Source organism: Dryobates pubescens, chromosome 10 (genome assembly GCF_014839835.1).
Source record: "Dryobates pubescens isolate bDryPub1 chromosome 10, bDryPub1.pri, whole genome shotgun sequence".
Classification (NCBI taxonomy): domain Eukaryota; kingdom Metazoa; phylum Chordata; class Aves; order Piciformes; family Picidae; genus Dryobates; species Dryobates pubescens.
The window spans coordinates 36,907,291-36,934,303 of NC_071621.1; the positions used below are offsets into that span (position 1 = coordinate 36,907,291).

A 27,013-nucleotide genomic window follows, 5' to 3' on the forward strand; every position below is an offset into this window, starting at 1 on the left:
AACACAACATTAAATTTACCCATAGGAGCTAACCTGGTACACCAATACACTCAGTACTTCATAGAATCACACAATCATAGAATCAATAAGGTTGGAAAAGACCTCAAAGATCAAGTCCAACCTGTCACCCAACACCTCAGGACTAACTAAACTGTGGCTTCAAGTGCACATCCAATCCCCTCTTGAACACCTCCAGGGACGGTGACTCCACCACCTCCCTGGGCAGCACATCCCCATGGCTGACAACTCTTCAGCAAAGTCCTGCAGTAACACACTCACTTGTGAGAAGCTACCACCAACTACTGAGTGAGACACAGGTTCAAACTGTATTGTGTGCGGCATGCACATGTCACACAGGCACAGTCTCTAAGCCTCCCAATGAAATTTACTAAATACTAAAAAACTAAGAATTTGACCTAAGTGAAGTTTTAGCTTCTGCTGTGATCTCTCCTGGCTGACGGCAAAATGCAACCTGCCAACCACAGAGACAAAGAAAGGAAAAGGGGTGAGGGAAGAGGAAGGAAAGAACTTAGAAGATGCAGCGCAGCTGCAGCGAGACCGATGCAGCAGTCGGTGGTCAGGAGGAGGGGAAACGCGCAGCCGACAAAGGCACAGATGGAAGGAGCCTCCGCAGCTGGAAGGAACCTCCGCAGCTGGAAGGAGCCTCCGCAGCTGGAACTGCACACAGCGGCCGGGGTACGTCATCGGGGAGCGCCCGCGGCAAGGCTCTCCCTGCTGCTGCAGGAGCCCCTCGCTACCTCCAGGCACAACGTTTGCCTCCTCCAAATTCACTTAGTGACTGCTTTACAAAGAAATAGCCCCATATTTCCGACCGGGGCGGGGGTGGGGGGGGCGTTGAATGGAAGGAAAAAACAGGAAAGGGAAAAAAAACAGGAAAGGGAAAAACAAAAGACAGGAAAGGGGAAAAAAAAACAGGAAAGGGGGGAAAAAAACAGTTAAGGAAAAAAAAAACAGTTAAGGGAAAAAAAACAGGAAAGGGAAAAAAAACAGGAAAGGGGAAAAAACAGGAAAGGGAAAAAAAACAGGAAAGGGAAAAAAACAGGAAAGGGAAAAAAACAGGAAAGGGAAAAAAAGGAAAGGAGGAAAAAAGGAAAGGGGGAAAAAGGAAAGGGAAAAAAGGAAAGGGGAAAAAAAGGAAAGGGGAAAAAAGGAAAGGGGAAAAAAGGAAAGGGGAAAAAAGGAAAGGAAAAAAAGGAAAGAAAAAAAAGGAAAGGCAAAAAGCGAGGGGAAAAAAAAAAGAAAAAAGAAAAAAAAGGGAAAAAAGAAAGGAAAAAAAGAAAGGAAAAAAAAGAAAGGAAAAAAAGAAAGGAAAAAAAGAAAGGAAAAAAAGAAAGGAAAAAAGAAAGGAAAAAAAGAAAGGAAAAAAGAAAGGAAAAAAAGAAAGGAAAAAAAGAAAGGAAAAAAAGAAAGGAAAAAAAGAAAGGAAAAAAAGAAAGGAAAAAAAGAAAGGAAAAAAAGAAAGGAAAAAAAGGCTCTTCCTGGCCCTGTACAAACGTGACCAGCAACTCTAACCCAACCCTGAACTCGGCTGTTAAGGAGCGGGTGGAATTGCACTGTTTTGTAGCAATGACAGCTGATGGAAAACAGGACAGAAAGATGGAGGTAGGCCAAGCAAAAGGGTCACTGCTATAACCTAAGGATTGTAAGGATTGTATTAAAACTGCAGCTGGTAAATAAGAGAAGAATCTAATTGGGAAAGGGCATTACAGGAGCAGGAAATAATTAAACAACAAAAATAATTAGTCAGCCACATTTTATCACCTGCTTTGGGGAGGTTTAAAGATACTAAGAAGCAGATAGTATTTCACCCCTTAAAGTGAACCAGCACTTAACATTCATCTCAGGAGCACCAACTCTACCAATGGTCCAGCAAGGGTCACTACAAGAAAGTCCAAGCAGAGACACAGGAATCCTTACTACTCCTTCCTCCTCCATTGACTCTGATGCCATCAGAGACTGCTCTCATCACAATCTTCATTTTGGCTTCCCACTGCCTCCTTCTCACCTCTTTAACTGACAGTATCTTCCATCCCCTGCTCTGATTCCAATCACATATGCAATCTTAAATATGGGAAGGAAAAACACAAGCTAGGGAAAAATTCATAGGCAGCAGACCAAGACTGAACTAGGACAAGGATGTAAGTCAGCATCCAAGAGAGCTGCATTTGTAGGACAAGAGATGAGATGGCACATCCTGGTTGATCCTGACAGTCTGTTGTGTTAAACCAAACCATCATTGCTCTCTACAACTACCCGAAGGGTGGTTGCAGCCAGGAAGGGGTTGGTCTCTTCTCTCAGGCAACCAGCACCAGAACAAGGGGACACAGTCTCAAGTTGTGCCAGGGGAAGTTTAGGCTGGAGGTGAGGAGAAAGTTCTTCACAGAGAGATTCATTCGCCATTGGGATGTGCTGCCCAGGGAGGTGGTGGAGTCACCATCCCTGGAGGTGTTCAAGAGGGGATTGGATGTGGCACTTGGTGCCATGGTTTAGTCATGAGGTCTGTGGTGACAGGTTGGACTCGATGATCTTTGAGTTCTCTTCCAATCTTTGTGATACTGTGATCAAATCAAAACTGTTCTGTAAGTGTCTCCACAAGACTGGCATGTTTTAATCAGAAAAGGAGGACTGTACAAAGGTAATCACATTGTTTAATTACTCTTTTCTTCAGGTGCCAAAAGCCATTAGTCTGCAGCACTTTTCATTCTGTTTCCTCTTTCCCTGCCCCCCCGCCCAGTTCACACTTCCTCATGAATTTTCCTGTATGCCTGTCAGAGAAGCGAGCAGGCAGTGTCTCGGGGGTTCAGTTATTCACCATAGGTCATGTTGTCTGCAACTGAACAATTCCTTGTGGATTCTACTTTGAAGGCTAAAACCACAACAGACCACAAGCTTGGAGAAGGTAATTCTCTTGTTCAACTTAATCTTCCTCAAAGAAAAGTTTCACTTGATAAAATTTGCTTTTGGGACAACTTATTCAGAGCAAATTCTAACAGCAATAGCTCTTAAACTATGGCCTATAAACCTCAACAGAGAGCCACATATTTTTGTGACTGCAGTGCCCAGAGGAAGGAGTCTAAAATAACTGTTAAAACAGCAAAAAGCTATAGGATAAAAATAGCAAGGAAGCCTAGCAGTGCACTGGGCTGTACTACCAGAAGTGTAGGTAGAAGGTCAAGGGAAATGATTAATAGCCTTTACTTGGAACTCACTGTAACAAGAGTATTGGACCCAGTTTTGGTCCCCAGTAGAAAACAGGCATGGATCAGCCGGTGGGGAGGACCATGAGTACAGCCAGAGAGACTTTGACTTGACCTCCTCCATCAAGACAGTCAAGCAGTGGAACAGACTCAGAGGCTGTTGGACCTGCGTCCTCAGAGGTTTGCAATGCTGACCATAAGCAAGCTGGTATGAACCCAGTGCTGGGCCTGTTCTGAGCAGGAAGCTGCACTAATTGACTTCCCAAGGCTCATCTGAACAATTCAATTAGTCTGGGGGGGAAGGTATAAGGCAGAAGGCAATTGCAAAATACCACAGGTATTTTCTTCCACAATTATGTAATCAGAAGACACGCGGTGATAATTGGGCCTCCTAACTAATAGAAACCACAACATTTTCTTTCATGAATTAGCCAGCTCATCAAAAAAAAACACATCAAATTTGTCTGTAGATCACAACAGCCACTGACAAATTACTCCACCAATTTTCACAACTGGTAGAAGACAACTTGCAAATCTTTGCAGTCACTGAAACCAGACAAGTTATTGCCTCCACTGCACAGAGTCCAACTAAGGCATCCACACACCACTTCTTAAACAAAAACTGAGCCCATCCTGGTTTTCCACAACATTCCCTAAGATTTTAAGAGTACTCAGGGATCTTTACTGAATCTGCCCCAGTTTTTCAGAACTCAAATAGAACTAGAATAAAAAAACCAGACTAAGGCTTTGCTGTTCTTTGCTAAATCAACAGCACTTTAAAGTCAAAGCAATCACTAAGTGCTACTCTCTGAACTTGAATGCATCTGCTGTGAACAAGGTATTTCATAGAATAGAATCGTAGAATCAATAAGGTTGGAAAAGACCTCAGAGATCATCAAGTCCAACCTGTCACCCAACACCTCAGGACTGACTAAACCATGGCTGCAAGTGCTACGTCCAATCCTCTTTTGAACACCTCCAGGCACGATGACTCCACCACCTCCCTGGGCAGCACATCCCAACGGCTAACAACTCTCTCTGGGAAGAACTTTCTCCTCACCTCCAGCCTAAACCTCCCCTGGCACAGCTTGAGAAGTTCTGTAAATTCTGTTAATGTACTTGCTTGAGGCCAAAGCCCAATTCCCCTTTCAGATGAGTTACACATCCTATGCGTGCCAAGAGAGGCAATGACAACTGTCCAAACCTTCATACCAAGACATTGTTAGCAGAGCACTTTCCTGAAGAATGGGTTTTTTTTTCTTAGCTTGACATGCTATAAAATTCAAAGAACAACTTCACTTTTACAAGTGGCATGAGCCTTTGCTTCCTGTGACAGCAAAGCAGACAAAATACCAATTTTTACAATAAAACCAGTATGCTTTTTCCTACAAAACTCACTGCCAAGTCTCTCTCCTTATTTATGGTTTTCAGTTTGCTTCAATGTATTTATGGTTTTCCTGAAATATGTTGTTGCTAAGCTAAAAAGAAAAGAAAAAAAAGGGGGGGGAGGGGCAACAACAAATAAACTAAACAAAATGTAAAATCTTGTCTGAAAGTGGGATGAATCCTTAGCACATGCTTACTCTAATGGAATTCATAGACTCATGCAATCAACAAGGTTGGAAAAGACCTCAGAGATCATCAAGTCCAACCTATCACCCAACACCTCAGGACTGACTAAACCATGGCTTCAAGTGCCACGTCCAGTCCCCTCTTGAACACCTCCAGGGATGGTGACTCCACCACCTCCCTGGGCAGCACATCCCAAAGGCCAATCTCTCTTTCTGGGAATAACTTTCTCCTCACCTCCAGCCTAAACTTCCCCTGGCACAGCTTGAGACTGTGTCCTCTTGCTCTGGAGCTGGTTGCCTGGGAGAAGAGACCAACCCCCACCTGGCTACAACCTCCCCTCAGGGAGTTGTAGACAGCAAGAAGGTCTCCCCTGAGCCTCCTCTTCTCCAGGCTAAGCAACCCCAGCTCCCTCAGCCTCTCCTCAGAGAGCTGTGCTCCAGACCCCTCCCCAGCTTTGTTGCCCTTCTCTGGACACATTCCAGCATCTCAATGTCCTTCTTAAACTGAGTAGCCCAGAACTGGACACAGGACTCAAGGTGTGGCCTGACCAGTGCTGACCACAGGAGCAGAATGATTTCCCTGCTCTTGCTGGCCACACTATTCCTGATGCAGGCCAGGATGCCATTGGCCTTCTTGGCCACCTGGGCACACTACTGGCTCATGTTCAGCCAGTTGTCAACCAGTGCCCCCAGGTCCCTTTCTGCCTGGCTGCTCTCAGCCTCTCTGAGTACATAGCAGCACTCAAAATTTTCAGAGGAAAGCAAACACCTGACCTTTCTCTAAACAGCCCCAGAAGAGAGCAGTTCTATTTCTCTCTCAATATTCATTCATTCATGCTTTTCAGTCTTTATTTCTTTCTCATTCTTCTCTGCCCTGTCCAAATCACAGCACTCCAGTCCCTGCTGTTTTCTCAGCACCAGCTTTTTTCAGGCAATACAAAGTTTATGGCATCGTTTTCTCCATTGCCTTGCTTCCATTAAACTGCACACCTTCCTGAGCAGACATCCTAAAATCCCAATGTTCCCTACCATTAATTAAATAGATCTGAACTACTATAATTGCATTTTTTACCAGTCTTCTGTTTCTTTATGGTCACCTTGTTTTTCTTCCTCAAAGCTGAAGGGGAAGTGATTGAGCCAGAAACAACAGGAAGTAACTACAGCAAGATGATTACCACCATCTACAACAATTCACATCAACTGACTGAACAGGCACCTCTCTCACTGAGAACAGCTCTAGGTGAGAGCTTTAAACAGCCAGACACACCACAGGGCGAGGTACACAATAGGGCAAGTACATCCAGACTCCATTCCCTGCTTACAGCTCTTGTAATGCAGTGTAGAGCAGCAGTGAGCAGCCAAGATGGGTAGAAAGACCCTGAGGATGGATAAAGCAGCATGCTATCCCTCTATGCATGCAATCAAGAGAGCATGTTCCCTGATTAAACAGCCTCACTGATGGCTTATGCTTCTCCACATATACAGTAAATTTAAACAGTTGGTGGGAGCAAAACTCCACAAAATAAAACCATCTAAGTCACTGCTAATAATAGTTTAAACTTTGCTATAAAGCTTTCCTGCTTCGTTCCCAGTCCAAAACAGCATATTACAACTAGTCAGTTTCCCAGCAACTCTTTTAGTACTGTCAGGCCAACATGCCTGAGCTGATAATAGAATGAAACATGTCTTGTGAGCTACACAAGACCTGAACTACAAATGGCTTTAACACAGTAAACCTGTTTGAAAAATTCAAGTTTGACTGTGACACAAATACCACTGCTCACTGAGTCTCTGCACACTCTGACAGCTGTCACCTTGTTTTAACTGATAATCCCATTTGGGGTTCTCTCAAGTCTAAGCAAACACAAATAAAAGTATATTCAAAGGAACTGGTGGATTCAAAGGCATATATGGGGTGGAATGTAAAACAAATAAGGTGTTGACCTGTTACAGTGAAATTTGAGACCACCTGTCCATCTCTTAAAAGGAGAAAAGAAGACCAAAAACACCTCTGACTTTATTTTCTGAACATAAACTAAGAAGCTAGCTTAATAGTTTGTAATTGCTCCCCAGACAGGACTTGTGATCTGCAAAAACAGGAAGAATTCCTCCCCCCCATGCTCCCTCCCCCAACCACACTGCAAAACACACCACTTTATGACCTGCAGAATTAAATCAGACACACAAATCACAGGTTTCCCCTGAAAAGAAAAAGGTCAGAATGAAGAGGGAGGGCTTCTTCTGCTCTACAGCAGCTTGACACCACAAGCTAACCAACTATAGATCTGGGGCTGTGATTGCATCCCTGTAATAACACAAGTACTACAGATTATGTTTAGGGTATCATTAATCTCTCACACCCACCAATTTCCTACTGACAGCTGGAGGCCAGCAGTGAAATGGCAGTGCAAAAGTTCACTTAAAATCAGCAGGAACAGATAAGCTCTCAAAATAATGCTGAAAATTATGAAAACACACTGAAGGACTCAGGTTTTTAAACAGAAAGTGACCACTTGTTGAGCTCAGTAACCCCAGATGCAAGTCTTTCACACGAAGCTCAGGCATGCAACCTCACGGCAAAACCATACAGCTTGAGAACCCAGGAGCCATGGAAGGAACTGAATGCAATTTCCTATTGCACAATTCAGTGCTAGGTTGGAAATGCACACTTCACAGGCTGGGGAAACTGAAGGTGCTCACAACTGGAAATCAGTAATACTTGCTCTGAGCACATGGTAAGTAAACTGTTTTCTTGCAAGCACCTCGATTGTGTTGCTCCTAAAAGGGAAGAAAATAAACTCCACATGTTCTATGATTTGAACACGTGCCAAAGAAAGGGTATGAGAAAACTGGAAAGGGACAGAAGCCAAGAAGAAAATATATCTACAGTAATACATTCCAGTTAAATTAGTCCCAATAATTCTTAGAGAGTTTTCAGCTAGTGCAACACAAGATAACATCTAGAGTTTCATTTTTTAACTGATTTATACTATTTGCAGATTTTCTTTCAACATTCCTTCCCTCTTCCTTCTCTCCCAGTTTCTCTATGGTGTCTACAGAGCCAACAAAGTCAAAACAAAGGCTGACCTACAGAGGGGGGGGGAAAACCTCTTAATTAAAGTGTGATTTAACCTCACAAGATTCCATGAAGAGATAAAAATCAGATTCCAAAAAGCTTATTCGTTTGATAAAAGGACTGACCAGGAGATAACAGAAGAATAACAAATTAATCAAACCTCAGGAAAAGAAATGAAGGATTTCCAGCAATTTTTAAATCATTAACATTCTTCATATAGAAAGCCTGGCTAGTGTGGAGGAAGGTTCCCCATAAGCATTTCTTTGGATTGTTGACAGCAGCACAGAATTGTTTTTAATCAGCTCAGTCAATCAAAAAGAAAACACTCCGTTCTTTCCTGGGCACCTCCTCAATCAGGATACAAGAGGAGCTGCTTGGCCACGCTGGAAGGCATGTGTGTAGGGCACAAAAACACTTGTTTTCTGAGCAAAAACTCCTTGGAGATCCTCAGCAGCAACAAGTCATTGCTTTTATGTATTCTGCTGGCAATCACTACTGTTTCATAGCAAGTACAAGACACACTAGAACCAAGAGCAATAAGGGGCACAGGTAGTTCAGAGTTACAGAGGTGTACAATATTCCCCAGCTTTGGACACACACTCAATACATTTTAGGAGTGAGGACAGCAAGGGAAAAAAAAGCCTCATATAAGGCTACTGCTCTGGCAGAAAGCTTGAGGTTGTCCCAACACCAGTGGAAATTCATCCAGTATTTGACCTGTTCTCCTCCACCTCTGCTCTCTGGCATTCACCCATACCCTATCTGCACATCTCAAACCCAGCCCACAGCAGCTCAGTGGGAAGCTGCTTCAGATGCAGGTCCCAAGAAGCCCCCTGAAATAGCTGCCATTTCCTCCCCAAGTCATACTCTGCTGAGTTTGAAATGGGCCATTCCACCACACGAGTGTTTTGATAAGCCATGTAAAGCATTAAGATTTGGTTAACTTATTTCAAAAGCCTTAGGCAGCCTCATGGTTTTTTCTATTCAGTCAAACTAGTAGCTATTGTTTTGTTTGCATGTTTAGAGCTAATTTTCCCCTTAGACTCAATGTTTTCATGATGTGTGATCAGATTACACTGTTTACAAAATACCTGAAGCAATATGGAGGGAAAAAAAGCTAAGGTGTCAAAGCAGTGCAACTCAGAAAGACTACTGACATTTTCTTTGTGGTGCAGACCACTTCTGAGTGCTCATATACCCTCAGCAGCACCAGACCAGGGTATGGAGGTAGTCCTGCCAACATACAATGCCATTTGCAATTTTTCCCCTTCAGAATCCAAATGACAGCATATTAAGTCACATTAAAAACAGGTTTCCAATCCAGTTAAGAGCTATAAGTTAGTGGTGCAGAAGACAGATTAACACTGAGTGTGCCTAGACCCATAAGGGCCTGGAACACAAGGGGTCCTAAGGAACAGCCCTGCCAGAAGCCAATGTAAACCTTCTCCAGAAAGGTAGGCAAAGCATGCAAGTTTCACTGAGAATTGCTTCAACACATCCCTATCGACTGAGAAGTCATTTTCTGGCAGGATACCACTACTGGATCATGAACCGTGCCAGATACTACATCCAGATGTTACTGTGACATTTCACCTACCAGAGACAGAAAAAGCCATTGCCAAGTCCAGTCTGAACACACTATTTTCTACCTTTAAGCTCAAAGATCAAAAATGCCAGTGGTTTGACATTAGAACTCCTCTGCTCATGATGAATGAGTAACAGCCACCGAAGAAGAGCTTAAAAGGAAAAACATCCCTGATGAAGCTAGATGGAGCACATACAGATTTCTTAAAGCAGACAAAACAATGCTGTACTACCAGACAGCCCATACTGTTTCAGCCTTTCACCAAATCTGAAGCAGTCTGGATCATGATGAAATATTGGCCCAAATTCACCAGTCTTGCTTTATTCTTGCCCTTAATGTTGTGAACTCCATTGGTGCTGCTTTTCAAGACAGACTGTCTTTAGGAGAAAGTTTTAACAGCACTATATCAAACTGTTTCAGTCTGAGTAGAGGGCATCTGATTAGAAGCAGCACTATGCAATCCCTAGGATTAATAAAGGAAATGAAAATGTCATTTTCTGTACTGGGATGTGGAGGGGAGAAGGGCAGGAAGGGGAAGCAAGATGTCAAACCACAGCACAGTGTCGCAATCTTCACCACAGAATATCCTCGCGTGGTTAAATATAGCACATCATTGCCATTCTTGGTTCCCACCTTCACATTTGTCCTACTGCAGGAGCTAACAACAATGCCAATTCCTTGAGACCAGTGAGGTTACAGGGAAGTCACATCATCCTCAGAGGGTTTATAGGTGTGGCTCACACAGAAACAAAGGTTTAAGTCCCTGCTCTCTAAGGGACAGTATCCTATGAGCAGACTGAGGCACATGTCACGGAAAAGCTCCCTCACAGACTTGCAGCAGTTGTACCAGAGGTATGATAGGCACAGCTGTTACCTCAGCAGGCATATGTCACGTTTTTCACTGCCACTCTGGGCAGTGTTCCAGCCAGCTTGCTGAGCCAGCATCTGAAGTTTATTCTATACCAGCAAAACATTGATTTTTCCGCCCCCGGGAGCTGCGTGTTCCACACAAGTACTCAGACACAGAAGATGTATGAAGTGTTTGCTTAAGCCAAGGAAGCCCAAATGAGTGTATCCTGGATGCCAGTGCCAGGCAGAGAGAATAGAGTCATCAATCCACTGTTTGTGCCATTTGAATCCAAGTCAGACTTGCAGAACAGTTCAGTGTTCAGCACCAGCCTGAATGTCAACATTTCAACATTGCTGTAAGTTTTCAGGGGGCTCACGGATGTTTCTGGAGGGAATGATGAAAAACAACACAAAATTATACTAACAACTAAATCCCTTTCACTTAGTCTTCAACCTACAAAGTGAACCTTTCAAAACCAGATTTGCCACAAGTAGAAGGTAGAATAACAATTAAACAAAAGAAAATGACTCTAATCAAATGCCAGTCACTCATGGAGCAGTGCAGGAAGAGCAAGCCACACAGACTCACCTGGGATCTATCACAGATTGGAGCTTGACCTCAGCACTGCCCTTTCCCCATCCAGGCTGCCCCAAAGTGAACTGACAGAGGTAGCCCAGATCTCAGTGAGTGCTGCCTGTGATGATTTTATGTTACTATTCCTGAATTACCCTCCCTGGTGTTGGTGTGCCTAAGGTGGTAAATCCTCCTGGAACTCAGGGGACCAGAGATCACAGAGCAAATGCAACCAAAATAGCCCTGCATGATCCAGCTCAGTTCTGACTGTAACAATAACAGAAAATAAAGCCAGTCTATACAGACCCCCCCAGGTGTCTCCAGGGCCACTGGTCTGTATTTTACATGGGATCTTGCAGTATTCTCGCTCTGGCTGCCTGTGCAATCCCAGCAAATGGGATAACGTGGTCCTTTGACTCAGGGAACCCCAATGTCTATCAGTACTACTAAAGACTGGAACAAACAAAGCACTGAATGCCTCCACCTTTTCTTCATGCCTATTAGTCATCAGGTTACCATCTTTGACAGGCATGGGTCACATATTTCCCTTAGACCTCCTTTTGTTATTGACATGCTTAAAAAAGCCCTTCCTGCTGTCAGATACACCACTGACCAATTTCAGCTCTAACTGAACTTTTGGCCTTTCATGTCTTCAGATATGAACCACAGCTCTGTAATCTTGCTGCAGAGCCTGGCCTCACTTCCAGAGATCATACAATTCATTTTTCTTCTTGAGCTCCATGATGAGTTCCCTGCTCCGCCACGCTGGTCTCCTGACCCACTTGCTTGACTTCAGACACTCTGGCAATGACTGCTCCTGTCCTTCAAAAGTCATTAATACTGATTTAACTGAACACAGCTAAATCAACTTCAGGTATTTGTAGAATCAACAAGCAATGTTATAAGTGAAAAACAGAAATCTCTTTGAAAATACCATCAAAGTGTGTTATTGTCAGGGGCACACCCTACAGAGATCAGCATCTCCCCAGTGTAAAACACAAGGTTACTGTTTGCTTTTTTCCAGACTAGAGATTGAATAGAGTCATAGAATCAGCAAGGTTGGAAAAGACCTCAGAGATCATCAAGTCTAACCTATCAAATGTCTCAGGACAAACATAGAGTAAGACAGGTGATGCCATTTCATGAAAAGACAAACTACTGCATATCATTCATTAGAACTACTTTATCCCTATGCATGGCAACAGCTCCCAGCTCCTGGAGTTTCCCTTAAGGTCCAAAGTCAGCAGGAGATGCTACTTTCCAATGAAAAACTCTCAGGAGAGCTGCCTGCCCTGAGCTAGCTGCCAGTCAGTGTTCCCACAATCACAGCAATCATCCAGACCAACTCTTGCACTCCCAGGCAACCTTTAACTATCAGTGTTTTCCCTCCCTATGGTCATTTTAAGAGCAACCTCATTTAGCTGAAGGTGTTCCTGCCGGTGGCAGAGGGGTTGGAACTCAATGGCCTTTAAGATTATGCCTTCAAACCAAAACCATTCTGAGATGTAAGTCTGTAAGTGCAGCAGTAGCAGCCCTCAAAGCATGCAGCAAAACATGTTCAAGTATTTACATGCTGTTACTACAAAAACACAGATCTCAAACACTGGCTCACACAAGGCAGTTGTTGAAGTGCCATGGATTTACACATCCTTGGGTTCAGAAACAAAAAGCATTCCCCTCCACTTGCACAGCTTGGCTCTGTATTTCACACTAATGATCACTCTAGAGTAAAACTCCAAAATCATTTTTGGCCTGCTAGCTCTCCTTACCAGACTACACCACAAAGTACTCACGTGAGTGATCCAAACTTGAGAGGTTTTTTTCCACTACAACACAAAGACCATGGAAAAAATCCACGCTGCATGTAGCTTGCTCTCTCAGCTTCTTGCTTATAGCCAGTAAGACTAAAGCTTACAAAAACATTTGCTGTGTTAGAAGTTTGTTTACTTGTTTTGATCACATATCTCATACATACTCCCGTACTGGTGATGTAGAGGTTTCCCTAAAATACAACATCAACCTGAATAATCATCAAGTGTTTTGAGAAAGGAAATTGTCAGCTGCAGTCTCTGTATACCATACTGTGCAGAAATACACACCAACAAATTGGTGTTGCAATAGACAAACTTACACAAATGCTGTACTCATTTTCAGCATATCCTTTTTACCATCACTGTGCTGCCATGTTGTTCCTTCATGATATCTGCAGACCAACTGCACTTACAACAAGCAAATTACCCCAACAGCAACCAAAGGTTTCATCAAGAGAACAAATACAAAGAATACAGAATTAAGCAGGTTGGAAAAGACCTCAGAGATCACCGAGTCCAACCTATCACCCAACACCATCTAATCAACTAAACCATGGCACCAAGTGCCTCATGCAGTCTGGTTTTAAACACCTCCAGTGATGGTGACTCCACCACCTCCCCAGGCAGCACATTCCAATGGCCAATCACTCTTTCTGGGAACAGCTTTCTCCTCACCTCCAGCCTAAACCTCCCCTGCCGCAGCTTGAGACTGTGTCCTCTTGTTCTGGTGCTGGTTGCCTGGGAGAAGAGACCAACCCCCACCTGGCTGCAACCTCCCTTCAGGTAGTTGTAGAAAGCAAGAAGGTCTCCCCTGAGCCTCCTCTTCTCCAGGCTAAGCAACCCCAGCTCCCTCAGCCTCTCCTCACAGGGCTGTGCTCCGAACACCTCCCCAGCTTTGTTGCCCTTCTCTGGACATGTTCCAGCAACTCAACATCTTTCCTAAACTTCCACACTGCTCCAGCACAAATGTTTCTGCCACTTTTCTAGGCAATGCATAGTGATACTTCTGTTTCCAAGAACACTACATATATGCACATACAGATGTCCCCTATAGTGTGCAAATGCTGTACTAGATCACCTCTTAAATGCACATGCTTCAAATATTTGCTCTGAGACTCCAGTTTAACGTTTGTATGAAAAACACCCCAAGTTTTTCAACTCAAAACACATTGTCAGTAGTTACCCAGAGCAGAATTTTACAACCAAATTATAAAAGTCCTAAATCTCCACGTTTATAAGACCATCAGTGACACAGTCTTAACTGCAGCAAGGAGACAGGCGCCGCTGTAACGTTAACGGCCAGTACGTAAACATGAATGCAGCCTGAGGGGGAGCAAGGGGCAGCCCCAGAAGGGTCTCTTCATAACTGCCACAGAACTTTTAGCTGGCTGCAGTTAAAGTTCCTTTGGTTCAATTACTCACAAAGGGCAAAGGATTTTTTGTTTTAAACACACAAACAAATAAATAAAGTTAGGCAGTCAGACAATTAAGACTGTAACTGTGTCTCCCCTTAAAGATTTAGTTGTGGCTCTTGAAACTCACTAATGTTATTTCTGGAGAATCCAACAAACTGAAGTTTGCCACTCAGCTGACAGAAAGGACACAACTGACACAGCTTTGAAGCACCAGCACATTTACAAATCTCTCAGGAGAACATCCTTGGGAGAGCTCTGAAATACAGGCTTTGCACTGAGCTGTGGGACTTCTTTTTCTCAGAAATCAGCAAGGGCCACCTGATCTCAGCAGATGTCCAGCCACAGGCTGGCTTCAGCCAAGCCTCTCAGAACATCTCAACAGCTTCATTCACAGCAATTTAACAAGTGTCTTCAGTTACTTACTTGCCTTCTAACAATTTCAGTGCTTCTAAGAACAAGGTAGCAGCATGTCTTTCAGTCTAAGCCACATACCTGCCCCCCTCCTATATGCTCCATTCTTGTGGATAACATTTAATAATGGTGAAAAACTGGCATGAGACTCTGAATGGCAAACAAAAGCCACACACAAAAAGCAAAATGTGCTTTTTTCTTCAAAATTTCAAGTAAAACTGCATCTGATCCACAGTTTGAAACAATGAATCCATAAGGAGCACACTGGTAAAACAGCTCTATACAAAGGCAATAAATGAATGTGAAGATCTTCATGAAATTAATGTAAACAGGTCATAGCTTCACTTTTGAAGATATGCTAACCCAACTTTTAATGTCTACCACTACAAGACTAAATTCTGTGACAAAAGAATCACACATTTGGCTTTAATATGAAAAAAAAAAAGTGACACTGTAAAGAAATTGATACTCTTTTAAATACACTTCTGCAAGTGCTCCTTAGAACCTTACTTACTGCCATAGTTATTAGCACCAGACAGAGAAAATAATTAAAACATTGGTCATAGAATCAGAGAATCAGTAAGGGTGCAAAAAACCTCAGAGATCATCAAGTCCAACCTGTCACCCAACACCTCAGGACTAACTAAACCATGGCTTCAAGTGTCACATCCAGTCCCCTCTTGAGCACTTCCAGGGATGGTGACTCCACCACCTCCCTGGGCAGCACATTCCAATGGCCAATCTCTCTTTCTGGGAAGAACTTTCTCCTCACCTCCAGCCTAAACTTCCCCTGGTGCAGCTTGAGACTGTGTCCTCCTGTTCTGGTGCTGGTTGCCTGGGAGAAGAGACCAACCCCGACCTGGCTACAACCTCCCTTCAGGTAGTTATAGAGAGCAAGAAGGTCTCCCCTGAGCCTCCTCTTCTCCAGGCTAAGCAACCCCAGCTCCCTCAGCCTCTCCTCACAGGGCTGTGCTCCAAACCCCTCCCCAGCCTTATTGCCCTTCTCTGGACATGTTCCAGCAACTCAACATCTTTCCTAAACTGAGGGGCTCAGAACTGGACACAGGACCCAAGGTGTGGCCTAACCACACCTTTGTCCCAGACAAACTCAACAGGAATGGGGAAAAGGTGCATTCTAATCAGCCCGGGATGTTTCTGCAGCAAAAGTGCTTTCCTTGTTCACAAGAACATTTCCTTTGCATGTGAAAACATGTAACACACCAGGAACAGTGTCATCAGTTGAGTTTTAATCTGCTGCTGTTAGTCAAAACCGTCCTGCCTTGTGCCAGCTTCCAACATGGAAGTGCTGCTGGAGCAAAGTATGCTGGTGCTTGACGTTCAAATTGGAGCCTGAGAGGCTTCCTGTTCCTGTTGCTGCTTTTGGTTCCCGGCTTTGGGGGTTGGCTCTCTTCCACTGAGGGGGCAGCAGGCCAGAGAGGGATGGGGGAGTAGCTCCTTGGCTTGGCTTTTTAGCTTGATTGCTTCTGCTGTGCTTCTTCTCAAAAAGGCTTCAGGTAATTGTGCATTGTTGTTGTGATTACCTGATTTGCTCGGTAAACTCTTAGCTCACTCTTTCTGTCTCAACCTGGAGGGGTTTTTTGTGTATTCCTTTTCCCTCACTTCTGTGTTGGGAGAAACAGACACGTTAACTTCTTGGTTTGCTTTAACCCATCACAACCCCCTACAGTACTTTTTGTTTCATTTCTCACTTTTCAACCTCTCTGCCAGTGCCATAACTTCAGAGAACAGCGCTTGCCTGTCTGAAATGTCACCTTCCCTCCTGTGCCATGCAAAGCTGCGTTACACAGACACTAGTTCTGTAACACATGCTCTAACGTTCTCTTCCTCAGGTTTATAACACACCTAGACAAGCTATCCATCTCTTTTTCCCATTCTTCCATAAGAATTATGAAATGTGCAAGGCTGCCACACATCAATATCAACACTTGGAAGAAAATCTCATTTACAAGCCTGCTGTTCCCAAGTTCAGGACTGACAGGGATGCTGTGCAAGCAAATGCCAGCGAGGTACTTAAAATAGGGTGTCCACTTGGGAAGAGATTAAGTGATCAAGTCTGATGTTGCTGCCAGCTGCTAGTAGTAATTTCAAGGGCTAGAGATATATTTATGAACTCACATTAGGGCTTTTTCCCACCTCCTTAATTTTTTCAGTACAATTTGTTATGCTACTCCAGAGCCAGTCCAGAGACTGAGAATGTCACTGTGTCTCCACACCAAACAGTATTCTAAGAGATTACAAATCTATTAGCATTCAATTTTGTCTGTAGGAGAAGCTAACAAGCAAATAGATGTGAAACCAGAAAACCATATTGTACTAAGTCTGTCAATCAGAAGCATTTCACACAGAACAGACAGCTCACATCTGGTAACATACCAAACAACTTCACATTTGAAACAACAAAGTAAACTTTCTACCCTTTGATGGCACTTACTAATGTTATTTTGGCAGTAACAATGATCACCTATGTTCTGCTGCATCTTACAGCACCACACCACACTTTTGACAGCTGACCACAGACCCACACAACCATGGAGGCTGGAAAAGACCAACTACCACATCTGGTGCTAAACCACGTCCCCTAGTACCACATCCATGCATCTTTTAAACACCCCCAAGGGATGGGGATTTACCTTTCTCCCCAGGAGTCTATTCCAGTGTTTGAGAACCTTTTCAAGTGAGAAGTTTCTTCCAATATCTTATCTAAACCTCCCCCAGCTCAACTTGAGGCCACTTCCTCTCGTTCTATCACTTGTTAGTAGGGAGAAGAGACCAACACCACTTTGAATAAAACCTACTAACTAGATGACTGAAGGCCCTCTTTCCATATGAAAGCAATTAAGCACTGTAACTTTCACTGTGGAGAGAAGCTACCAATACAAACTGAATTTCAAAAAACTATGGCCTTAGAACCCTGGAGTTCACTTGAGACCTTTCATGACTACTACAAACAGCATCTTTCAACTATCCTTGGATGACCCAGGGCTTTCTTCACCATTCTTTACGCTTTTATAACAAACCTTCCATTGACAGCTGAACTTCAGCACTTTTCCTTAAGTGAAAGGCTTTGCATTCCCTGTCATTACACTTCACCCAATCTGGATTCCTTCAGCTCTTCCAGTCAGTTTTTCACACAACATCCTTTCACTCCTCTGTCACATTAATGTTGTCACATTAACCTAAGTCATCAGCAACTTCAATTAGCATGCCCCTGCTCATTAGGAAATCCAAAGCAAACCACAAGCAAGAAACTCTGTCTTTCCAGATTTAAATCTATGGTTGCAAAGACACTACTCAAGGTGACCTACATTTACAACATCCTGAAATAAAACCATTGAGTTGTCAAATGTCAATCACCAAGTGACCCAAACAAGAAATAGTATTATGATGTAAAATTGAAAATCCATCAACACAAACCATACCTGCTTTTCCTTTCAATTAGAATAGCCATGTAAGAGGCAGGCAATGCAGCACCAAAGCCAGGGGTCCAAAAGTAGAATTTTCCAAGTATCTTCCTGAAAATGGAATTTGTACACATATTACATCTACAGCAACTGAAACATTCTTGCACAACACCAAATTTTACCTTTATCATAAAACTATACATGCTTTGTTAATTGTGTCCCTCTACATTAATCAATACAAATACTAATCATTGGATAGTTCTCGGAAGGGTTCCCTCTGAGTTCCCTCATAAACATTAAACACCTGAAATACCTCATTAATAACATACTCATTTCATTTCAGTAACTACTTTGCTTCACAGAAAGCAGTGCTTCTCAGAGACGTTTCTGAGAAGGTGCAGATACCAATCACAGAAATCGCTTCTCTCTGCTCCTCTCTCTGCTACTTGGCCAAATAGATCTTCAGGAGGCTGTGCCTTGTGGAATGCAGGGACATAATCAGGTCAGTCAGAAAGTCAATCAAATTACTGTAATATATACTACATTCCAGAGAGAGTCACCTCATGCTATAGCAGTACACCCCTAACTTACAGCAAGCCAAGGAATCAATCTGTGCATTACAACTGGAAGCCCTAGTGACATTCCAGTTCTGCTAAGGTGGGAAAGCTCCCATGCTTTGCAAGACCTGGATTTGACTCAAAGAATCCATACACTTTCAAGTATCAACATTCCTCCGACAGTAAGAGTTTAAAAAAGTTAGTTACAAAAATGACAACATCTGAGAAAATATTTCTATGAATTGTTTGCTGTTAAAAGGAGGGAAAACAAAATGCACATCAGACACACATCCATCCACCACATTTGATATCCTCAGGACAAATGCACCTTCAAACTAATTGCGGCTGATCACAGAAGCAATTGCAACTTGGTGGCATGATAATAAACACACTTCAGTTACACCAAGGCTGCTCAGATGATAAGCACCACCAGTCTAGGGAAACTGTAACAATGGAATCCACCCTTCCAGAAACCACAGTGAACAAAATGCAACAAAGAAAATGCCCAGTGCATACAGGGTAGAAAGAGAAATAGTCTTAGATACAGAAGAGAGAACAAAGCCATCAATACCACCTGATTAGCCCGCTTCCATTCTTGCTATTAAAGGCATGGCCAGCCTAATCTCATCCTCCTCCTGCAGGAACAGCACAAGCAGTGAGCAATGCCAGCTGATGCTCAGCAGCGAGAGGAGAGCCAGTGCAGCGGCAGCCAGTGATGTAATGGCAATTACACACGCTGCTCATTCCCACGGCTGCAAGGGGATCATTTCTCAGGATGACAATGCCAAATGCTGCAGGAGTTGAAGTTCATCATTAGGACTCTCCTGGAAAACAATTACTGCAGGAAGGTTCAGAGGAGCCGTTTGAAACATCTTAATAAGTCTGAACGCATCCTAGCAGACACACCTGGTGAGGAACAGAACAAATGTCTCCTCTGTGGGAAAGAAATGGGAATCTGCTCTTTTGGCACAGGGCAGAATCCCACCACCAATGCTTACGTGCTGGGGTGGATAAGACTGGGGACATGACAGGAACATCTTCCACATAATAAATCCTAGTGGAAATTAATATCTCCAACCAGACAGTGAAACATTCACACTTCTGGGAAAGTAAATGAAAACAAGCTCCTGTTATTATTGGTATGGCTGGTTTCACATGGTCTCTGGTTAGAAACTGGCATGAGAAATAGCAGTGCTTTCAGGTTATGCATCTAATTCCTCAGGGTTCAAAACTCAAAGGCTGAATCTAATTAAACGAGCTAATAGAAAGCTGTACATGGACAAACTGTATTACTCTAATTGCTGGACTAAGAAAACCATGTCTTTGAGATGCTTTGTGCTTAAAAGAGCTGAAAACCTGAAAACCACAGCTTTCACTCAACAGAGTCAGCACTGGGCCTAGCACTTCCGTCTGAAGCTCAGACAGATGTAGTTTGCTGAATCTCACCGAAGATTACAGCCCACAGCTGCTCTGTCACGTATCTGTAAGAGATCATCACCCTCACAGCTCTGACAACAGAGCACTCTCTATACAGTCCCTGCTTCACTTTTTTTCCCCCTTTTATCTAGTGAAAAAAAAAAAAAGCTTGGTACTTCCTTCCTTGTAGAATGAGAAGATCTATCCACAGCCTAAGTCACTGCTGCTATTGGATTTACACGGGTTTGAAATTTGGCCCACCTACAAAATGCTGAGAATATTAAACAATGCCTGGGATTATTTTAATTGCTCTTTCTTGCCTGCATTCTTACATCCCTGAAAGTACTTGCAGCATTTCAATTGTAGCGGTTTTCCCTTGCTGAAAGGAAGCTAACATTACAAGAGCATCAAAAAGGCCTACTATTAGCACAAGTCAGACTTCTCACTGACAGTTACGAAAATATTCAGGTCTTTTAATTGTTAATGGATGATTAAGATGTACTTTTAGTACACAGTGGCTGAAGACTCACTGGAACTTTGGTAAAGGTAAAATCAGATGAAGTGGTCACTTTTTCCAGGACATTCTATCTGCCTGCAGACACATCTCCTCCTTGGGGCTGCCATTAAAGAAAACAGGCAACTCCTTGCAAACAGGAGCTGTGAAGGTACATATGAGTTAACACATCCAGCCTCAATGCCTTTAATCAGTTGGTTTGGGCTAGAACTCCAGGACAGCAAGATTAATCAACTGCATGGGGCTGGCTGGACACTTTTGCCTCTGAGTTCCTGCTGCTCCCACTGTTCTATTCCTTCCAACCAAAAAAGACACAAGCACTACAGCGTGCATCCCATCATGCAAATCTATCATATCCAATCTCTCACCACTCTCTAGAATGAGATCTAGAGCAACTAGGTGTCCAGTCTCAAACAGCCTCTTTGCATGGTTGCTAATTAAGGGCAGAAAGACTCAGGGCAGAGTTATGCAGAACAGCAGGTACTGATATCTCTTGGACAGATTAACACCAACAGTGAGAAGCCGCATTCCGTGCTGGAAAATTACACACAATTACTTTTGCTCTCAAGGGCTACTGAAAGGAGGCAAGTTTCACACAGCAATAAATTCAAGAAATCATACAAGTTCAAACATTTTAAAAGCACAAATATAAAAACCTCAGAGAAATTATTATTAAAAAAAACCAAAGGGTGAAGTCTCAGATTTCCATTCTCCTGCACCCACCCAGGGGTGGATGACAGAAGCAAGCTTATACATCTCAGGCTGCAAGACAAGGTTGATATTAAGTACATTCCAAGTGAAGGACTTGCCAAGATTATGATCTTAGGAGAAGCTCTTAAAACAAGACAAAAGAATGGCATATAGCACTTGTAAAGATGTCATGCATTTACACAGCTTTCTGGCTTGTTCTCCTTTGCTTGCCAAGTAACACTTACTTGGCTCCTTGACCACACTCAAGTAGTGAACTGATTTATACAAAGAACCTGTCTAGGACAGCTTTCAAACATCCTCCTGATTAATAGTAGCTAGTTTAAAGCCCACCCCTGTGTAAGGACAGGACTGCTGATTTTCCCTCCCAGTGCATTACTTCTGTCAAATGGTGACAGAAGAGTGATTTTAACCAACAGACATTGCTGAAAGTAGCCTATTATTACAACCAGATTCATGATTACATACATTGAGAAGATGCATAACAACAACTTTCCTATTACATTTCATTTTTAGCACAGGATACCAACCTTAGAATGCAAAAGCAAGCAATATACAAGGTCCCATTTGCTGTCAGAAAGGAAGTTGATTGCAAGATCTCAGGTAGCATTTTGTGCAAATAATAGTCAAGTTTTCTTTTCCTGAGAACAGCTGCAATCTGAAGGAGGAGGAAAGAAAGAAAACAAAAAAAGGATCTTTTTTGCACATTGTAAAGAAAAAATTAAAAAAGGAAAACAAGATATGCCCATTTCAGCAGTAAGTCCAAGCCTCTTCAGTCTGCTGGGTTTATGAACAACACACAAAGATTTCCTTTGAGCTTGTTCCAGCTGTTACAATATTTATACCAGGAAATACATCAAGCAATCCTAAATGGGAAGTATAGGAAGAATTTTATTACCTTGTTACTGTTGGCCATAACAGTCAGAAATGTGATCTGCCAGATACCAGGACTTTCAAGTGTGATAAATTTACACTGAGTTTTGTCAATTGAACTGTTCTGTAATTCAGGTCAGAACATCACTGAAGTAAGTCAAACACAGGGCTGAAACTGTGCTCTATGAAGAGCTAATGTATTTGTAAAGCTTTTACACTCCAGTTAACCAACTGCAAGGCTTACAAAAAATGTCAACTGCCTGCTGGAAGAACAACATGTTCCTGACACATTACAGAAATGGTATGTTAGCTTCAAAAAATGCCTATGGCAGAGAGCAGGCTGGCCCTGAAATACAGATGCTCCTCTTGCCCAATTTACTGTACATCCCATGGTTTCAAAACAGTTTCCCAACGACTCAAACACTGAAGGTCCTTGAACTTTATGCCCCCAGAGATTCTGTGGGCAGAAGGGGAAGGTACAGAGAGCCAGGCACTTCTCAGAGGTAAGACAAGAGGCAACAGAAAAGTTCAAATATGGGAAACTCAGATTAGACCCAAAGAAGAAAGTATTTCACTCGAGGGTGGCTGAATACTGGAGCAGGCTGCCCAAAGCAAGTGTGGACTCTCCATCACTGGAGAGACTCAAAACTCAACAAGAAAAGACCCCAAGCAATCTCATCCAACTGGCCCTGCTGGAGTAGGGTGAGGTCCCTCCAACCTGCTTGCTCTTACGACCCATCCTCCTGAGGTCCCTCCAGCCGGTTTGTTCTCATGACCCCAAGAAACAGATTTCATTATTTTCCCTTTTTAAGAGTGTCATCATCTGATCCCCCAGGAAGTCTCAGAACTGGCAGGAGTTTTTCAGTCAATGCTTAGAACTAGAATCATAGAATCAATAAGGCTGGAAAGACCTCAGAGATCATCAAGTCCAACCTATCACCCAACACCTCAGGACTAACTAAACCATGGCGTCAAGTGCCACATCCAATCCCCTCTTGAACACCTCCAGTGATGGTGACTCCACCACCCCCCTGGGCAGCACAATCCAATAGCTAATTACTCTTTCTGGGAAGAACTTTCTCCTCAAAGAGAACTAGAGAAGTTCCAAACAGAGTGAGCTTCATATTGCTGGTCATGATGAGAATAACAAAAGACACTTTGTCCAACTGATGCTGGCAACAACTCTGAAAGTCTCAGTTCCTCTGTTCAAACAAGGGAGAAGGAAGGAGCTGCTCTTCTGAAACACTGTCCACTCACAGTGAACAGCAAATGGATGTCTGAGATTCAGAGACAGGCTGAGGAGTCAGCTAAAACAAATCACAGGAAAGTTCTGCCAAAATTGTTCTCCAAAATGAAGCTCCAGCTAAGGATGAAGGAGCAATGCACACATGAGCAGACTTCTGCAAACAGATTTACTCTTGACACTTAAGTGTCAAGAATAGTTAAACCATGACAGATTAGGCAATAATGCAATCCAGATAATCCTTCTGTGGAAGGAAAGTCTTACCACAGTCTAAACACCTCCTCAGCTATTTCTAGCCACTTGTATGAAGATCAGGAACACCTGAGACAAAATAATGTGGGGGTTTTGGTTGAAGAACGCACAGGCTGAAACCTTGCTTCCTCAAACAGAAGTGTCAGAAATGCAATAGGAAAAGATTTCTATTGTACAAATTCATGTCCAAAGTTAAACATCTATTTCTGTAGCTCTCTAACAAGATTGAGACCAATACAAATTTCTCCCTTCTCTTCTCTTTCTATACACAAGGTGAAAACAGAAATCCACTACAAACACCACCACAGAAACCAGCTCAAAGAAACAACACTCATGACAAGTCAATGAGCTGTAAGTGTAAGGGCAATGGAGCTTGATGTATACAGACCAAAAAGTAAAAAACCCAAACCAAGTAACACCACTTCCAAAGTGCTTTACAGAATGGTCTCCTCTCCCAGATAATTAGTGATAGAACAAGAGGGAACAGCCTCAAGCTGTGACTGGGTAGGTTTAAACTGGACATTAGGAAAGAGGGGTCAGGCATTGGAAGGGGCTGTCCAGGGAGGTAGTTGAGTCACCAACCCTGGATGTGTTTAAAGGTTGTTTGGATGTGGTGCTTGGGAATATGGTTTAGGGGTGAACCTTGTACAGTAGGGTTATTGGTTGGACTTGGTGACATTCCAACCTGAATGTTTCTGTGATTCTGTGATCAAGTAAGCTAAATATTGTACACTGTCAAGAACAGGCAAGAGCAGACAATGAAGCAGGCTCTCCCTTCCTCCACCACCAATGGTGTGACTACACAGAAAAGGTATCTGGACACCACCTTGCTCTCCCTTTCAGCTCCACACACTTCAGGAAAGCACTATTAAATCTAAGGTTGGCAAGAGAGAAGGATCATGAAATCTGTCAGACTGCACCAGGGAGAGCAGACCTCACAGAATGTCAATAGATTATAACCCAGGTTTCATTCATCATGACTTATTGGCAGAACACAGCAACGCAGCCTTACCTATCTGAGGCTGAAGAATGCTGTAGCATCTCTAGCAGTGGCTTAGGAACACATTTGATCTGCTGCAACTTCCTACCCTGGCTTTCCATAAAACACTGAGTCACTCTTACAATCTCTTACTTTCAAAGCACCCAACAACCTGGCCTGAAGATATTACAAGCTCTACACAACTCGCTGGGATAAAGACTATTAGCAACTCCACCCTTCAAAGGAAGGTACATTCATCCAAGACAACCCTTCCCTGCAGAGCATCACATTTCCTTTAAAAGGCAAAAAAAAGCAGCAGTGGAATAAAGTTTCACAGATATTAAAAGCTAACACTGACTGCACCATTTTCCATTCCAGAGAGAAAGCACATGCCTTTCACTTCTCATTTACACTTATACTGTGTATCATCCATTAAACAGTGACAAAACTACACCATCAGAATCTTGCCCTGTACACACCTCTCTCTACAGAAGAGACTACAAATGGAACAAAAGCTTTCATGTATCCAATGTCCATCATGTATCCAATAGATCACAAAAACTCTATCATGAAAATCAGCATGTTTGTCACTGATACCTAAAGAAACAGTTAATGGCATTTTCTTAAGCAGATTTGCACTCTGCAGGTAAAGAATATCCAGGTTTGACATATTTACCTAACATTAAAGAGGTATTTATCCATCAAGGAAAATTCCAACCCTATCAAGAACTAAGCATTTGAGTTGGTGTGGAGTAAAGGCAGTTCTTGTAAAAACTGTTTGGACCAGATGATCCTTGGGGTCCCTTCCAACCTGGCATTCCACAATTCTGTGATACTTGGAAAGTAATAAAGGAAGCCCTCATTTCAAAACCAAACTGACATCTTCCTCTCACCACAGTTTAAGTTTTAGGATAGGATAGGATAGGATAGGATAGGATAGGATAGGATAGGATAGGATAGGATAGGATAGGATAGGATAGGATCGGATCAACCAGGTTGGAAGAGATCTTTGAGATCAAAGAACCTTTAAGCATCAGTGGAGCCTGCAGATGCAGTCTTCATCTGGTCTGTGTAAGCCTTCAACAGAGACTTCAGTACTCATCATCCACAGTTGACACCGAAACAGCTGAAGTGTTTGCCTGTCACAGCCTTTGCAGCCCTTCCTGCTATTTTAACTTCTCTCACAAGCACCAGAGCTCAAGCCACTATAGCTCTAAAAATACAACAGTCTAACTTTGCTAACATTTTCCTATTTCCATTCTAATATACTCAATAAATCCTGTCACTCCCAGGCTCCCTTAGGAGGTACTTTTCTGGATGCTCAGGCACTCAACAACTAGGAGCGAAAGGCAATTTTAAACAAATTGTGCATCGCCAAAGTTTTCAGAACTTCCCAATGTCCTTCTGCTCCTATACACAAGTTCCCTTTAGTCCAAGGGTCTGAAGAAGCACAGAACCACAGAATTATTGAGGCTGGAATAAACCTCTGAGATCATCAAGTCCAACCTATGACCTAACACCACCACAATGATCACACCACGTCACTGAGTGCCACATCCAATCTTCCCTTAAACACCTCCAGGGACAGCGACTCCACCACCTCCCTGGGCAGCACATTCCAGTGTCTAATTACCTTTGCCATGAGGAAGTGCTTCCTTGCACCCAACCTAAACCTCCCCTGGCACAGCTTCAGGCCATGCCCTCTCATCACAAACTGCCTGGAAGAAAAGCCCGACCCCCACCTGACTGCAACTTCCCTTCAGACAGTTGTAGAGTGTGCTAAGTTCCCCCGAGTCTCCTCTGCTCAGCTCCCTGAGCCTCTCCTCCTAAGACTTTCACCACTTAGACCATCTCCTCACCAGTCTCACTGTTCTCCTCTGGACCCACTCCAGCACCTCAGTATCTTTCTTGAAGTGAGGGGCCCCGAACTTCACACAGTGCTCAAGGTGAGGCCTCACCAGTGCTGGTGAGGGGCAGAATTACACCCCTAGCCCTGCTGGCCACACTAGTTCTGATACAAGCCAAGATGCCATTGGCTTTCCATGGGCACACTGCTGGCACATGTTCAGCCAGTTGTCAACCAGCACTCCCAGGTCCCTCTCTGACAGGCCACCAAGGAAAAACAGAAGGAAGGAGAAGAAACAAATGAATGGCAGCCTGAGGAAAAAGGAAGGATCAAGGTGGTAAAAAAGGATGAAGCAGAAGGAATCCTATGTACTTCAGCACAAAAAGCAGAGCCAGAAAAAAAACCTAACAGAGAATGTTTCAGGAAAAACAACTGACAACAGATTTAGTTCTTAAAAGATTCAGGTATGTTACAATATTAAGAAATAAGTAGTCAGAATCATTTCAAGCATTCAAATACCTTAATAGAGGCATTAAAGGATGTTTCAATATTTTAAATGCCTATTAGTACTTCTTCAGTGATTTGCAAACCCATAAGACAAAATGCCAAGCCTCTCCTACATACATCCCAGAAGAGACCATTCAACAACAGTCTGTGTATCACTGGGTATTATAATTATCAGGGTAAGCTACA

At 43.1% G+C, this 27,013-nt stretch overlaps 1 protein-coding gene across 1 annotated transcript in view; it reads right to left on the reverse strand.

Annotated features, from left to right (window-relative positions):
* Positions 1-27,013, reverse strand: part of TMEM135 (transmembrane protein 135) — a 188,592-nt gene that overhangs the window by 147,087 nt on the left and 14,492 nt on the right. Inside the window, exons 2-3 of the mRNA XM_009901512.2 lie at positions 21,658-21,785; positions 17,951-18,043 (exon numbers count right to left, since the gene is read on the reverse strand). Coding sequence (XP_009899814.1) covers positions 17,951-18,043; positions 21,658-21,785 — 221 coding nt within the window. The remainder of the gene's footprint in view (positions 1-17,950; positions 18,044-21,657; positions 21,786-27,013) is intronic.